This window comes from Ixodes scapularis, unplaced genomic scaffold (assembly GCF_016920785.2).
Source record: "Ixodes scapularis isolate PalLabHiFi unplaced genomic scaffold, ASM1692078v2 PGA_scaffold5__190_contigs__length_132052651, whole genome shotgun sequence".
In the NCBI taxonomy this organism is placed as follows: domain Eukaryota; kingdom Metazoa; phylum Arthropoda; class Arachnida; order Ixodida; family Ixodidae; genus Ixodes; species Ixodes scapularis.
The window spans coordinates 116,585,787-116,603,036 of record NW_024609880.1 but is presented as its reverse complement, the minus strand read 5'-3'; the positions used below and the strand labels follow the sequence as shown (position 1 = coordinate 116,603,036).

The window sequence follows — 17,250 nt, the reverse complement described above, 5'->3', positions numbered from 1 at the left end:
TTTGATGTGTCAGTGCCCCTTTCAATCTGATAAACATATTATGCGCTCTCACGTGAAAAGTTAAAAAGTTAGTTAAACATTTTAGTCAACTATCTAATTACCTAATTTCACTTTTTTTCTAGAGGCCGCCATGGCCATTAGCAGTTTCCCAGGGCTCAAATTACTTCATCTCGCGTTCCTTTTTTTTTAAAATTTGGTGCAGCAAAACATAAAGAACCCTGTATGTACATTTAGCTAGTGTATAGTATATTACAACAGACGTCGTGCACTCTATCTCCAATTCTTTGTCGTCGCCTTTATGGAGCACCTGCACTATAGCTATCGGCAGTTGTTCTCCAATATGTTTATACGCAAAAAATAACAAAATGAACCACACCATATCGAGCGCATTATTAAAACAATATAACGCCTGCCATAACTAGGCAAACAAAGTGAACTAAGAGCCGATTTTAATAAGAAATGCCCGATTGATAATTTTGTTTTAGTTCTTTTTTTATTTTCAAATTGCAATAGCGTGGCATTTTTAAACAGCAATATACATAACACGCAACAGAAAAAAGCCTCTTAACATGCACTCCTAACAAATGCAATGTATAGCTTTAAGAACTGCGGTGTAGATGTGGCCTTACCCGAAGGGTTTTCGAAGAAAGAATTTCAGAATCACAACAAGCTGCGAGAAACATTCTGACCTATATTTATGAGCAGCACACGCTGTGCTACCGAAGAGCAACAGAAATGCACTCACAAAAATGACCTTCCCTTTTTTCTTGATACTCACGCAGAAGTTCAGGAACAAAAAGGCTCAACGCGGTTCAATTCTTGGCGCACCCGACACAGATACAGACAGCCCAACGAAATGCGATCTGTTAATTCGATTCGGTGCCCACAAAAAAAGATTTTTAGTGACCACCGAATGAATCCTGCTCCAACCCCCCCCCCCCCCCCCCCCCTCCCCCATCCACTCAATACAATTTACTGTTGGAAGCAAGCTCGATAGAGCCCCCTTACGAGGACCAGTAGAACTAAGCTTCTGGGGCGGGAATATTCGAATTTCGAACGGCGCGGTTGAAAATGCTTATATCAACGCAGCTTGTGGATAGTTTTGCATTTTAGAGATGGATAAGGACCATAACTTTCCAAATTATTTTGAGTTAGTATTAAACAAAGTAAGCTTGAAACACAAAAAAGAGTTTGCCAATATCAGAAGAAAAATGAAAGTTGTTTTGTTGAAAATCCTGACCCTTGCAATTCAGACCGAATTTTTATTATAGAATGTTATAGAGCAAGGTTTATGAGCAGACATAACTGAATATAGTTTGCCAGCGTCTTCATAAGTGACTTAATCAGTGACATTTCTGAGTATGTCTCCTCACCGCCACGCAAAGAAGTGTCGCATGGTTTACGACAGTATATGATGGAACAGATTGATCAGAATATAAATATTTTTAAATAAATAAGTTAGAGGTATCTTTTAAAAACCATTAATTGTGCTAAAATCCGAAACGAAGAATTTTCTCAGTTAGTGGCGGTACAGCTATTGAACAAATATAATAAAAGTGATGAGCGGGATGCAAAAGGTTGCTCCTAATAGAGGAGTCGTTTGTATCGTTCAACCAAAAGAGAGGGTCGAAGAGGACATAAGTGAGACGTGTCATGTTTCCTATAGCCGTGACGTTCATTGAGTTAATCGCAGAAATAAAGAGATCGTTCCTATCGCATTATATGGCTTTGTTAATAGTCTCAACTTACAACTTAAAAACGTCATGTCTTAAAAAAAAAGAAACAGAAGAAAATCAAGCGATTGAAACCAGATTGCAGTCGGTTAAGGTATCTGTCTGTAAGGTGATGATGATAAAAAGAGTGAAAAAAGGTGATAACTGAAAGGCAAAACGATGGGCATGTCCATAAAAACTTGTTTATATCTTTGACCACATGGCCGGCATCGCAGAGTGGTTAAGAAGAGCACACGAGGAGGTGCAGCGTTTTTTCCCCTTGTTGATGAACGTCCTCTTAAGTGAGTGCAAACTTTGCAAGACGATGTTTATTATATTGCACTGTTCGAATTCATTTGACCAGAGCCGTAGTATGCATACTAGTGATATTTCTAATTAAGCAGGGAGATTAATTTTGTGAAGTAACTTGGAGTATAAAAGCAAACCATTTCATTCACTCTATAATTCGAAAATGTTTCTGCGTATGAGCACTCCGCATGCAAATTAACACTGCAGCACTTTCAAGATGCCGTTCTAATATTACTGACTTAAACTGCTCCGCTGTGTCGCTTGATATACTGAAAACAATATTTTTTAGCTATGACAAATCAATGTATTTGGCTATCATACCACGCCACGTCGACACAAATCGTGCGTCGTTAGATGGCTTGGGATATGGTAAAATCAGTGCTTTAATAATAATTAACTCGACGCTTATGTCAAAAGTGTGCCCTGTCGAAGGTATTATAACTTAAAGAGTTTTCGAGACACGGGACAGTCTATATCCATGATTTGTAACTTGAAGAACGCTGTTACTCTAGGATCGGCGATTCCCTGTTGAGAAACAGTTGAGCAAATATCACCCTTTCTGCGTAACATGTTGAACTCTCTTTCAAGTTCCTTTCCTCATAAAAAACTAGCAGCCCTTTGTTCTAAACAGGAACTGAACCTATGTACAACTTCGAGGGGCCTTGCTCCATTCTCCCAGTTTCCTGCCATTTTCAACGACATTTTCTCTAGTGTTTTTTTTAGATGTAAATCGGGACACCATTTGAGGATCTTGTGAAATGTTCGCCTGTTAGCTTTGTAGCTTTATGCTTTACAGGCCAGAGGCTGCAAGTATTTCTTCGGCTACTCAATGAATGACTGTAGTTATGTTTGGTAGGTATTGATTGAGCCATGAAGTTCCGGTTGCTCTCATTATCTAGAGAGTCGATTCCAGACTGTAGTGGTGAAGATTGAAGACGGAAACAAAAGGTTCGAGGTAAACCTAAGAACTTATGAGTTGTGAATGCGAAAGTATGAATGTCGTTCTTGCGCGCGTCCTCGTGAAGTGTCCGCGCTGTGCTGACATCGGCTGTGCCGTCGCTCTGGAGAGCGGCGGCACGGCCGATTCCTTGTACCGGTGCTTGCGGCGCGGACACGCAGAGCCGTGAGGTGGCCCTCCTTCAAATTGACGCTCAGCGGCCTATAAGAGCCTCTTTCATTGGAACTATGAGCGCGCCAGCCAATGGAACTGAAGCTAAAACTTATCAGATTTCGTCTTCACACCGCTTCATTAGGAGCGGCGAAACTATGGGTGCCGTTTGGTTAGGCTTTTTGCGTGGCATGAATGCCGGGACAAATCAGATCTCGGCTTCACTTGGAGGAAGGAGTTTAGTTGCCGTTTGGCGCAGCTTCAAACCTGATTACGTCGGCTCGCTCTATAGGACAGTTAATGCTTTCGCATTAATAAATCATAACTCTTGAAAACTGAAACATGGAGCCGTGGAAGAGTTCGGGCCAACTGTCTGGGTATTTCTGGTTTCAAAATAATTAGGTTATTACTTTTAAGTTACTGCGGAAATGTAATGCGTTACTTCACTAAAATACCTGCATTGTGAAATAATTAACTCCACTTCTACTTATTGCTTCAGAAACAAATTTATTTATAGCATGTAAAATCAGACAATGCCATTGCTGCTAAGTTGGACGCTGTTTTGTTTTACAATCAGGGTTATACACAGGATAATGGTAGTTGTCTTGTTTCCCGCAGGCGTACTTGTAGATGCTCATACATTTCGGAGGCACTCCTTTTTCGAGAAAATGGCTGTGCAGGTACAGCTCACAGGCGGGATCTAAGAAAATGCAATATATTGTTGTGAAGGGTATTGTCTTTTATAGTTTGAAAATGTTAATCTAAATATATTTTATACTCGTGCACTTACGTCCGCCGCAACAATAACGTTATTTAAAAAAATATGCTCCGTGTTTTTTAAATTTTTTTTAGTGTTACGAAAAAACAAATAAAGAAATTATTGCAGCATAGCTTTATGACGGCGGCGGACGTCAGGAACACATAAAACAAGAAATAATAGATTAATTAACAGAAACTCGCTAATTACCTTTTGAACTATTATTAAGCTAGCACACTTAAATTCGGTATTTGTAACGGACCCTATATATAGGTCACTCAAGTTATTAAATTCTAGAACAAACAATTCTTCGAGAAGTTACGGGGCGATTTTCTGTTATTTGCCACGTGATAATTGGAAGATTTTTGTTCTTTAAATCTAAGAACTTATCTGGTTAATTTAAACGGCGGGTTAAAAATCGTAAATTGAAATATTCCTGCTAAAAATAATAATTAAAAGTTTAGTCAGCGAATTTGGGTTAATTGCAGCTTGAGTACGATATGCTATACCAGCAGATTTCGATTCGCTGCAGGCATATCGCAAGCAACATCACACCGTGCGAATCAAGCTAAAGGGAACGAAAGAAATCGGGTCAAATGAACCAGATGAAAGTTGAGACATGTTAGTTTTTGCGCGACGCGTTCATGTCGTTGGATTTCTTGAAAACTTAAGTTTTTATGTGAGCAATTTACCACACCGGTTTGTTACTGTAAAATAAGAAAAGGAATGACTAGATGTCGATCTTGTGTGTTATAGTTTGCTCTTTCTTTGCCCTTATTAAAGCCTTTCCGGAAATCTGGACCCAGCAGGACGCGATGTCTGCCTGTGAGCTCCATCGTTTTGAGACGGCCGAAATTTACGAGGGTGTACCTGACCTTTCCCACTATATTTCTAACAGAAATTTTATGATACGCTGGCAAATAAAACTATATCTGTCGCCCGTATGTGTTAGCTGACACCTTAGGGATTGCGACTTTAACTCATATGAGCTTTAGCTGGCCGTGGCCTTCTTTGCACATTTTTTTTTACGTACGGTACTATGCTATATTATTCATAAATATTGGGGCCAAGAGCTGACTTTTAATAGTTCAGTAACCGAGCTTATCAAGTTCAAGTTTTTACTCACATCTTGACATCACCCTTAGTATATCGCACGATTTGTAGTCAGAGAATATGAGTTTGTATAATCCGAAGCTTTTTACTGTTCCGTTTGCTGAAAATGTCAAGGGCATTTTACATCAAATTAGAAAGAAGATCAATTATTTAAACAAGCGGAAGATGGGGCAAATGCTAACTCATGTCGCCTGACCTGACCCCATCCTCCTGCACAGCTGAAATACTCAGAAGCATAACAAAAGAGTCAGTGAATATAAATTCACAAATAAAATGCTACTTAGTAATATTAAACAAAATACTACAATATACATAATAACAGTCCTAAAATATATGCCAGAGTTATCTCAAAATTTTAGGCTGAAGCTAAAAAATATGTCTTTGAAATGGTTTTAAATGTGTGTATTGTTTTGGAACTTTGAATCATCGATACTATTTTTGGATTGGCAGTGAAATTGGAGGGGACATTTTTTGTAGAACAGTTTGTTCATGCCCTCAGTCAGTGGTAATGCATGTGCTGCAACGTATATGCTGTCGTCGTGTTGTATAATTTTGATGTATGTATTGGGGAGTTTATTTTATTTCGCGCAGCACATATATTGTGAATTGCTTCATTTTTCAGAATGGAGGTAAATAAAAAAACTACTTAAGATTTCAACTAATGGTGTCGATTATTCCCAACGTTAATTCACCCAGAGTGCCAATAAATTAGCAGCCAGGAGAGTATTAATCTAAGGGAAACACCCTTTAAAAATAAGCTCCAATTAAAAAAAAAACAACCAGTGTATGTTTTGTTTTTATACGATTAGTATTCACGAAAATTAAGCAAGTATACAGCCACGGCCACTCGCTATGAAACGCACAAGTTCGGCCCGACAGATGCGTTGCAAACGGCGAGAAGCGCCTAGTAATACGGGCGACAATGGGGGCGATACCGGTCGATGACATCAGTAGGCCATCACCGGCTCTGGCTGGTTTGTTCCGTGTTATCTCTGCTGATCACTATCCTTCCGCTGATGCTCAGCAGCGGAGCGTCCACGACTACTGGCGTCACGAGAAAAAAACTCAGCCGGTGGTGTACAATGCGCCACCTCGCCTTCGCTCATGTCCGGCGCACGACGCGGCAGGCCGTACCTTGTTTTTGATCGAGCGGCCATGATACAGCTGAAACATGTGTGAAGCTAGAGTTCGTTGCTTGTTTAATTTTGCCTGCAGCGCCAAACAGTGCTATTGCAATATACACAAAATTACACAAAATAGACACTCAAATACGCGAAATATTAGTAGCGATCGAAGTACGTATAAATTATAACACATGCATTGCAGTATTTAAGGCTCGGTCCCTCATACTTGTGTAGAGGAACTCATGCAGTAATTTCAGTGAGTAAGGAAAAACCTATCTTTTATCTAAGCACCACTAAACTTATCGGGGAAACTATTGATCTATTGGTCTATAGGTCACCTCAAGCTTCCAGCTAAAATTAGCCGGGTAGAGGGGGGACCTAATTGCTGAACTTGTCCGGTGAAGTAATTTTCCAAGCTACATTTAGGGGACAAACTCAATGGAGCACTAGTTCCCCGCTAAATTTAGCGGGGAACTCAATTGGTGAATTGGGTGTGCGTGCCACCTAAATGGGGCGCGCCGCTCTGCCTTGGCAGCTGGTTGGCATACCGCAAACACCACCAACGGCAATGCCCGTGTTATGCTGAATTAATTTGCTTTTTTATTTTATTTTTGCCTCTGTTTTTTACCTTCAAATTGATGAATAAGGTCGCGATAAAAAGAATCCCTAATTTCCAAAGCATATTTAAGGATGGGCCAAGCATATTCAAGGATGAACAGTTTTTTATGTTAAAGGAGCTATGCATAAAGTTTGTTTTTAAATAAAATGTAAATGTTTCGTCAACTCTTAATGTAATATGTTCAGCGTGTACTATCCAGGACGCTTTTCCGTCAAAAAGAATATATACAATCTTGATCACGCTGAAAAGTGCTGGTAGGGAAATCCTGGTAATATCAATATCAACATGATGATAATTTGATTTCAGATAAACGTTTATTGAGAATTATCAATTATCCAATCCACACCTTCAGCTTCCTTCTTAGCAGCAACTTGAGTTTGACAAGTCAAAATACGTTTGTAGGTAAGCTGTTTTTAAAATTCTGGATCTTCTTAGGCAATCAAAATTTGTATAAAAACAGTATGTTTACACTCTTCATGTGATTGCCTACTCTTTTTGTATTGAATAACTCAATTAAGCTTTATTTTAGGAATTCTTTAGAAGTATTATTTTAGTGTGTCCAATGGCGAAAATTATTTCATCTGTAAAACTATTTAAGTAAAAAATGTATAAAAATATATATTAGTGGAGTTTAAAACTTACGAAACTTCAATGTTACATGCATAGCATTGTCCTCCGTTCGTATGTAGCCAACTCCTGGCGTTCTGTTTGTTTTGACAAACAGCGGAATTTCAACTCTGCAATTTGGAATTATATTATCAGGTGTAATGTGTCAAACTATAGGAGCACGTCACACACTTACGTTAAATTATTTTCTGTTGTCCATCCCTGCATGAATACATAATTTCCGGTACCATTCAACTTTGTAACATTGGCATAGACGCACGCGTATTCTGGATCCCCCGGCTTTGGTAGGTACGTTCGATTGAACATCCATGAAAATGAATCGCTATTCTGGAGGGCCTGTAAAAAATTGTTTGAAGAGAACTTTTATCGATACGTTTGTCCTTCTAATGCAGAATTGCATTCTAACGAAAGATAGCTCAGATTTCTTCATTGTAGAAAGCACAGGAAGCATTGGAGTTTGCCGCCTGGAAAACACATGCGCCGCCTGGTACACGTCGCGCGTTAACACGTGATGAATTGATGAACGAAACCACTCGACGCTCTTTTACCATTATGGGACGTTCACACCGTAGAGTTATACAATAAACGCTAAAGGCTCAGCTGGCGTTAGTGTCTACGGGACTTCCGGTTGCAAATTGAAGCAGACAGCAATCAGTCTACTTTCCCAGTCTTCCTGCGTATTCCTATGGATAAACGTACGTGATATTTTTTCTTCGCCAGGGAATACGAGAAATCAGCGTAGTTTCTTTACTGGTAACGGGTACTATGTAGCGTTATTTACACCATAAAAGTGTGATTTATTTAGTTAATGGCTTTTTTTATTATTACTGAGCGATGTTTAAGTTAGCAAAAATGGAGGCCCAGGTCTATGTTGTACAGCATCATACACCAATACAAGCTATCAAAAGACAATACAAGCTACCAATCAATGAATACAAGCTATCAATAAAACCTATCAATGATGATTCATGCACAGGTTGTCATTAATCCAGTGCGTGCTCTTCGCTCTATAACTTCATGATTCTTTCTTGTCGTCTGTTTTGATTGTTTGATTTGGCATATATTGTCATCCTTTTGGTGATTTGTCGAAGTGATACACTCTGTGTGCTTCAGAGCATTGACCATATGCGTAAATACGCGCCCTATAATAGCAGTCTGCAATGTCAACACTGATTATACATGTGCATTGGGCTATTTTAGCGCACTGTTCGAAGCCATAAACTCTAGAAAAAAACGCTTTATCTCACATATTTTTGAAGATCCGATTGTAAAACGTTCCTAATTTTTTATTTTGTCACAACCCTAAGCAATGTTTGCCCTTATAATCGAGCACGAAGGGAAAACGCATTTGTATTTTCCGATGAGAATGAATTACCAGAAATCAAATTTAGACTGGTTGCCGTCTGCTTCAAAATATAACAGCACACTAGCACCAAATGAGCCTCTAGTATTTACTGTAATAACGCTATGGTTTTCACACGCGGAAACATTTCTGCCACCGAAGCGAATTCAGACGCGGCAGAAAACAGGTGTTTCAGCGATGTAGGATTGAGGTGTTTACATCTATTCATGCCGCCGGCGGCCGTTTTCTGGTTAGCGTAACGAAGGCAACGAGAAGTAGCGATAGTTCTTGTTTCGTCCGTTGCTCTCGGAGTATGCCGGCACGTCTGCAACGAGTTGGCTTCAGTGGTACAGCGTGGGCGAAATGAATTGAACGCACTTTAAACTAGCCGAATAAATCGGTTTCTTAACTTATCGCGCTGGGATTTACTATAGAGGTACTTAAAGCTGGTGCATTCAATAATTGAGAGTGTGAATATATAAAACTTCCGCAGTCAAAAGAAAGAAAATGATAACTGGTTTTGGCAGTGGAAAAATTATCGCTAAGCCTTTTATCTCAAAATCAGTAGTAAATCATTGTAGTGTTTACGACAATTGAACAATTTGTGAAATAAAAAAAAAGAATTGGTGTATCAATTTTTTACTTCATTTGGCCAAAAGAAGCGCCACGGCAAAATAATATTTTAGAGTACATGAAAGATAGGAAAACAGTTTTAGAATTTTTTTATTATTTACTCTGAAGAGCCAATCTTTCCACAATTTTAGCGAAAGCTTCGACTAACTTCAGTCACCTCTGTAGTAACTCCGAGAGCGATAAATCAAAAGACCAATCCAGGCGGTCAGTTTACAGTGCGTCCAATCCATAACGCCCGCGCTGTGGGGTGTTTACGATGAATCGTGTACGGCCACGCTCATTTTTCGACACAGAAGGGCCCGTGCGAAAATGGACAAATTCAACAGCATTAAACACTAGAATACGACGATTGATCTCCCACGAGACCTACTTGATAACGAGCAGAAAGGATAATTTTTTATTAAATAAGTTAGATTTATTTTATTCAAATCAAACCGAGTTACTTATAATATTATTAGTTTGATTCAAATCACTGCAGCTAAACAAAGTAATAATTTTTCACTGTATGTGTTTTAAACATGAAGATACATTCACCGATCGATCAAATTATCGAATGCAACGCGGACGAAATAATTGGTGTACATTTAAAGTACACACTATACTTGGTTTCAGCTTCGGTCCAGACGCAGCCGATGCTACAAGCGCGAGTATGTGGCCCAGAACAGTGCTTGCACTGCACGAGCGCGCGTGCTTGGCAGGGATGCTGAAAGCCCGGAGCTCGCGCTTGTAGCTTTGGCTGCGTCTGGACCGAAGCTGAAACGAAGTATAATTAACATTCCCGACATCTAGGGAAAAAAGGTTGATTTTAATAGTTAGTAAAACATCTTTAAGGTGAATATTTTACGTTTGCAAATTTTTTACGTTTTTACGTTTGTTTACGCTTGCAATGAAACACCACGAAACTGACGAAGACACCTGTAAATGTGATGATCCATAAGATCAACGAAAAATACAAGTATTTTTTTTTTATTTTACAATTGCGCCACGGAGTTAGGTTTGTGTCTTGATACTTTTGCTTATACCGAAATTCGCCCTTTTCTTGGGGTCTTTATTTTAATACCAACGTGAATACAATTGGTTGAAGTGTTCTGATTTTGGAGCACATGTTTGATATGCGAACTTGCTTTCCTTTGTGTGATTTTAAACGAGTGTATTTATTGTACAAATGTATCCTCAGAGCCCCCACCTCGTGCCCCCCTCCCCTTTTTCCTTTGCAATAATGCCTTTTGGCACTACAGGGTAACATGCAATAAAATCAACAACAAACAAGGTGGAGGGTTGAAAGTTAAACGTTCCGAACTGCTCAGAAGAGCACTGCACTTTGCTCGTGTTCAGCCGGATATCAATATTTGTTGATTGATGGTTATTTGATTTAGATACAAAAAATACATATCGGAAGCATTAAATGAGAACCATGTATTAATTAAAAACATATTAGGAATTACTTGAAAAAAAGGTTTGATTCTGTTAATCACAGTAAAATTGGTGTGATATAAACTACGATTTATACCATCTTGATTTTTACTCTGCTCCCTGGTATCATATTAGGAGATGCAGCGCAAACCGAAGCAACAGAGGTGCTGGGTCGGTGGTGGTAATAGTCCGTGCCTCGAAGACCTCGAGGAAAGAAAGGAACCCGTGTACTGCCTTGTCTACACAAGTTAATCAGGTGATCCTTTTCCTAGCCGTGGTAAATGCCTTTGCTAAAAACAAACAGGGAGAAGCAGCTCCCTCCTCTCCCCCCTTTCGCCCCGCGCCCCGAATCGAGTGTCTCTACGACCGTCTTTTTCCACGTGAACCATTCCCGCAGGAATAGCGGCCTCCATTTGGGCATCCGGTGCTCCCCCATCGTTCGTTTACCGTTTCAGTGCCATTCCTTTTGTTAGAGGTCTGTCATTTTCGCACATTGTGTTTGCCGCGAGTTGGTCATGGTTTGCATGATGTCGCACTACAAAGTGTTGGACGCAGTCGCAAAGGGATTTTGTTCTTTCTTTCTTTCTTGATTTTGGAGGACATGGCCGGCAGGGTGGAATAGAAAAAAGGCATTTCTGCCTGACGATCTCTCTCCGCCCTTTACAGCTGTACAGCAATTGTTCGAAAGAGGCAGCAACAAACATAACAATCACCAAAAAACACGCAACCCAGAAACAATGCAACAAAACCAGGTGCCCGCAACAACTGCAGTACAACCCAGGCGCCAAACAGCCACACAATCATAGGCAACAACCCCACAGTCATTGGTGTCTGTTTTATATAAGCATCTAATAAACGTCGCAACGGACTACCTTCGTCGTAAGGTACGCACGTATTTTTTCTCGCGTGGATTTTTTTCGAAGATGTGACAGAGATAGAAACTTAGACAGGGATCGACTAAATATAAAACAGCGATAAGGTTAGCTATGCGAGCACCTTTAAAACTTCCAAGACCACGACGATTCATTTCCCCTGACTCCACTTGCCGTGTAGCAGTAGATACAGTGCACACCAAATAAGCAGTGGTGCCGTCAGCGGCGGTGATTTGCTCATGCCAAGAAACACTTAGCGCGCACATTGGCACCTTCCTCGTCCTCATATGTGAATGCTTATTAAGCCGCGAGGGACGCCATTACTAGAAACACTCAGGAGGGACTCATCGCGCCACCTAACTTCGGGCAAGCGCCGATTGGCCCGCGTCACGCGAAACGCATCGTTCGAGAGAAAAAGTAAATTCCGGACCAATCCAGATTATCTGCCAGAGACGAGCGGACTTCACCCCCGGTGACAAAATCCGCTCGCTGCCGGCGCCGATTACACATGCGGATCCGCCCATTGATCCAGAATCGTGAACGCACCAGCCGGTATGAAAGCCTTGCTTGAAGGACACTTTTTTCATACGTTGGTCATTTCAAGGCAGAATTGCATTTTAGCGGAAGCCAACCCTGATTCTTGATTCTAGGAAGCGAATCTGATCACCGGGCAAACACCTTTGCCGCCAAATGACGGTGCGTCTTGGAAGATGTCACGCGTCAACAAGTGATGAACAAGTCCACACAACATTCCTTCGCCAAATTGTGCATTTCTTCGTGCTGTTTCAAGAAATCAGAGGTAAAAAAGCGACAAGGCAACACTTAAAAGAAATATATTAAATAAGATCCATTGGTGGATTTTTAGAGAATAGAAGATGATAACGACCGTCTTAACGAAAACCCGGCGGTGTCTGTAAGCGCCAGGGAGAGAGGGAAAAGGCAAAGGAGAGAGTAACGCCTGGTAATGTTAGCGCTTCGGATCATAGTGACTGTCGTACGTGTCACCCTTTCCCACTGCGTCTCCCTTTCTCCCCGGAGCTGACAAAATGACAGACACCACCGGGTTTTCGACAAAACGACCGTTCTAATGCTGACGCATCAATTGGCGCGGTTGCCGTGTTTTATGTAATATGCAATTCCATTTATAATATCCGAAAGATATTATAAATAAAAATGCAACTGCAAATCTTTTTTCAAAATCACAATTTTAATTCTTTTGCTGAATAACTTCTGCTTTGCATGCTACCCTCTCCCATATATGTAACAATATTGGACTGATCGGTTAAAAATATATGCATGTCAATTATCTTACCGTTTTTAATAACATGTAGATAAATGTTCACAGTTGCTAATATAAAGAGCAAACCCAATGCCTCCCATTTTAAAACAGGATGGCGCAAGCAATTGTGTAAATTTATATTAGGCCTAATGGTAAAAAGGAAACAATACTAGGTCTCAAATCCTGTCGCATGAACAACAAACTTGGGGTTTACTTGAAACCCAGCGTTATTTCGTTCAGTGGATGTGACCCTTATTATCTTCAGTCATATCCTTAAAATAGATTGTTTATTTAAATAATTGATGTAACTGATAAAGGAACTGAGACAATTTTTTTTTATAGTTTTGTTGTAAATATTGTTTTCATGTCTAGCACCGCTGCAAGAGTACTGGCCTGCGGTAAAGAGCTTTCGTAAGGAAAGTAGAAGGCATTTGTAAACTATGACATAGCACCCAATATCTTTATCTCACAGCGCACCTCACTACGCATAGTATTGTATCCTCACCAACACAGAAAATGCGACAGTAGCAAAATAAATCTTCGATCTGAAGCTTTCTTTTTCAGATTGGTAGGAAGCCAAAGGTTTTACGCCAATGTATTTTATGTCACCCTTGACTGGACGGCACTGAAACCTACGGTCTGTCCAGTTTAATCGCGAACAAGTGAGAAACCAAGCGGTATATTGCTCCGACATCTAACTGTCACGTGATTCGATATGCTAACCGTAGCTTATTTACGTACCTATTTACTGGAGCAATAGCCGCACTATTTATAAACAAGGCCCTTGCTTCTACTTTCCCACAAAGCACATATACAGCCAATCATCGCGTTGTTAATAAACAACATAGCGAATAATCAGATCGAGAACACAATTCTCCATACAAATGCAATCTTGACAAATGGTATCTTCGCGCGAAGACGTCATCTCTGTCCTGTAAACCGCTGGAATCATGCTCTTGATCGCGATGATTGGCAATCCGCGTGCTCCGGGTAAAAGCGAACCCTCAGATTTTCTTCATAAACACTGGGGCTATTACTCGAGTAAACACGGTAATCTAACCTCTCATGGCGCCGAGAGAAGGCGTCGGGCTGCGACTTGCACGGTTGGGGGTTCAATTCCCTCCTTGCCGCTTGGTAACTTTAGTTTCTCACAATTAGTTATACCAACATTTTAGGGAATATGATTACTTATACTAAATTACATCTTCTGTATGCTTTATATGCCTTATGACTGCTATGGGCTGGCTATATATTGCCCTGTCCTGCGTGTAAATAGTTTTCATTACACTCCAGCGTAAGGCTACGGTATTGGCATAAAATTCAGCTCTGAAACATATTCAGTCTTAATACGGCTTCGAAATGGTAGGGCGATTAGTTAGTTGTAAACTCCAAATTGCTGTAAAAGCCCTCGGAGGCACCGCTAGTATTTTGGCATTATAGTTCAGCCTTCGAGTATATTTTCTTCTGATCGATGTCTTGATTATTTTAATGTTCTCGCTTTCGTCTATCATTTACCTGAAAGCGAGGCACGTATGCAATAGTATTATGGTGCCCCAAACAAAAACTGCACTTTTAATATTATGACAAGAAATAGGTGAGCAACGTGTACTGGGTTTCTCACTTGATTGTTTGTAGTAAAATTTACTCAACTGTGTAAAATGATTTGGTAGGTGAAATGCACCTGATATAACAGAACCTTTAAAACAGAAACAAAATTGTTATTGCAAAACGAAGAAAAAGAGGAAATGAGCTGAATCTTTGAAACGCACTTCCAATTAGTGTAACCAGAAATATAATATAACATTATAAAAATTACTTATTTCTTCAATAATACATTGGATTTTCGCCATGGAAGAAGGACTTTCTGAATGCAACTTTCAAACTTACAATAAGTAGGGGGCAGAAAACCAAAAACTACAAAATAATACCTTGTATTAAGCGCAGTTTAAAAAGAAATTCTGAAGTTCCAGTTTAGGCAAAACTTCAAAGCAGTTTCCTGGTTTATTATGGGTAAATGTCGAAAAAAACAAAGTGGAGTATTTCTATAGCCATAACTTAAAATGTACCCCTTGCAAAAAAAAAAAAAAAAGAGAAAAACCTTGAACTATTCAAAGCCATTCCCTAATCATTGCAAACTCTGATCTTGGAGGGCAGTGTCATAAGATTTAGGTAAGTCAATCAGTCACCACTGATGGTCCCGATGTTTTTGTTCTATTCAAATCAGAACTGGATTTTTTTTTTTTTGGAGGGGGGGGGTCAAACTTTCATTGACAATCAGTCGTTTAGAGTTGAAATTTAAAAAAAAAATGAACTTGCGTCTCTTATGATTTAAATATTTTTTCAGCATTTCAGCTTTTAGATTACGGTAAGCAGTGGTTAGCAGGATGAGAAGACAGTGCGAAGCTTAGGCTGGTTAAGTTAAAGAATGTTCGGCATTTGACCCGTGTTCATATTTGTCGTTTGTTGTTTGCAACACTGTCGCATTTTAATAGGCGCGAAGCGTTATAAGGACATCAGAAATTGCAAATAAATTTTAACTTTTCAGCGTCTTAGTTTTTGTTGTCTCTCAGCAATACTTTTACCGAAAATCACCTTTTTGTATAATCTGTAAAACATAAATTGCCGAAATATTGCCGAAATACAATTATAAATATTAAAAGCACCCGCAAAACTGTTTCATAAATAAACACCAGAAAAATTGCAAGTATATTATACCTGAATATGTGAACATACCTTGTTAATGTTTTGGTACTGCGCATATTGAATGTCATCATCAATTCGAGTTTCTGGGTATGCCATCACACGTCTTGTAATCGAGATCGTGAAACATATTGCAACGAGAAAAGCGATTGCCTTCATATTTCTTAGCTATGTGAACGTAAAGTTCTACCACCAGTTGAGGGTTTGGTGTCAGGCTTTATAAATGCTATACAATGCATCCGTGATATTTAGCAAACAATTTCCATTCTTCGCGTTGCCTTTAAGTTGAACTTTATACCGCGTGTGGTAACATTAGAATGAAAGGTCATCGCTGCTCTGCAGGCTGAAACATGACATATCCATTCGAAGTTTTCTGACATTGCATTTGTCGGCCATACTTGTATTTTATCACACATGTGGGATCAAACGAAAAAAATGAAGTCCATTTCTGGCGCCCTTTAGAAAATAATTGAGCCTACGGAATACGAAATAGATTACTTGTCTGGAAGTCTTGACTTTTAGAAATTTGTGAACACTTTGCCGTTTGCCAAAGAATTTACGATACTACCCAACTGAATAATGTTAAGCCCAGCAACTCTTTCTAAAATGTTAAAGCTCATAAATAAATTTAAAAAAAATGTGTAGCCGCCCGAGTTTACAACTTTTAGCGAGTTTTGTTAAGTTTGTGTCGGCAATAATGAGTAATATGGTTTGCCATATGGTAACCGCATGATAGAAAATTTTTTCTTCCCGGATGAATTGAAGGTCGCAAGAATTACACCGATATACAAATGAGGGGGTGAAAACGTCTTTCAAAACTACAGACCAATTTAAGTATTGCCTATTTTTTTAAATATATTTGAAGGCGTAATTTATAATTCTCTTGGTTACTTTTTTCAGAGGTACCGCATAATAAATAAATCTCAGGACGAATTTCGGAAAAAACAAGTCGACCGAGCAGGCTCTCCTTGACGCAAAAGATATATGGCGTAACATTGAAGGGTAATTTTACACTATGGGACTCTTTCTTGACTTAAAAAAGAAAACATATGATACTGTGCAGAATGACATATTAATCATTAAGTTTCATAAATGAAAATCCGTGGTTTCGCCTTCAAAAATGACAAATTTGTTAATGAATCGCGTTCAGTATATCAATATTAATAAGGATCTCATTTAACAGGCCTAAGTAGAATACAGTGTACTACACGGATCGATGTTGGGATCGCTGCTTTTGCTGGTGTATGTAAGCGACATAAACACTATCTCAGACTTGCAGGATCCATTCACGCAAGCGGACGACACGAATGTGGTTTTCAACTCAACATTCTTGGTGCCACTCGAGCTATAGGCAAGTGATAACTTTGTAAAACTCTGGTTAAGAAAAAATAAATTACAACTAAATGAAAATAAAATAAAGTACTTGATATTTCACAACCTATCAACAAACCAGACCACAAAATACATTGAGTAAAGTTAAAAAATGATATGCATGAGCAAATCAGTGAGCTTAAGTTTTGTGATGTATTGTTTTTGCCAAGAGTTAACTTGGACCCCTCACGTCAACGGATTGGCCTCAGTTATCCCAAGCAATTGGGTGTATTTATAAAATAGGGAACCTGATAATAACTTAGTTAGAAAG

The 17,250-nt window shown here is 39.4% G+C and overlaps 1 protein-coding gene across 1 annotated transcript; it reads right to left on the bottom strand.

Annotated features, from left to right (window-relative positions):
- Window positions 1-3,674: 3,674 nt before the first annotated feature.
- Window positions 3,675-15,767, bottom strand: LOC8053470. The gene is made up of 5 exons (XM_029990922.2): window positions 15,642-15,767; window positions 7,545-7,705; window positions 7,385-7,479; window positions 5,013-5,099; window positions 3,675-3,829 (listed from the first exon to the last, which is right to left on the bottom strand). The coding sequence occupies exons 1-5, from the start codon at window positions 15,765-15,767 to the stop codon at window positions 3,675-3,677; spliced, it is 624 nt and encodes a 207-aa protein (XP_029846782.2).
- Between the last annotated feature and the right edge of the window lie 1,483 nt (window positions 15,768-17,250).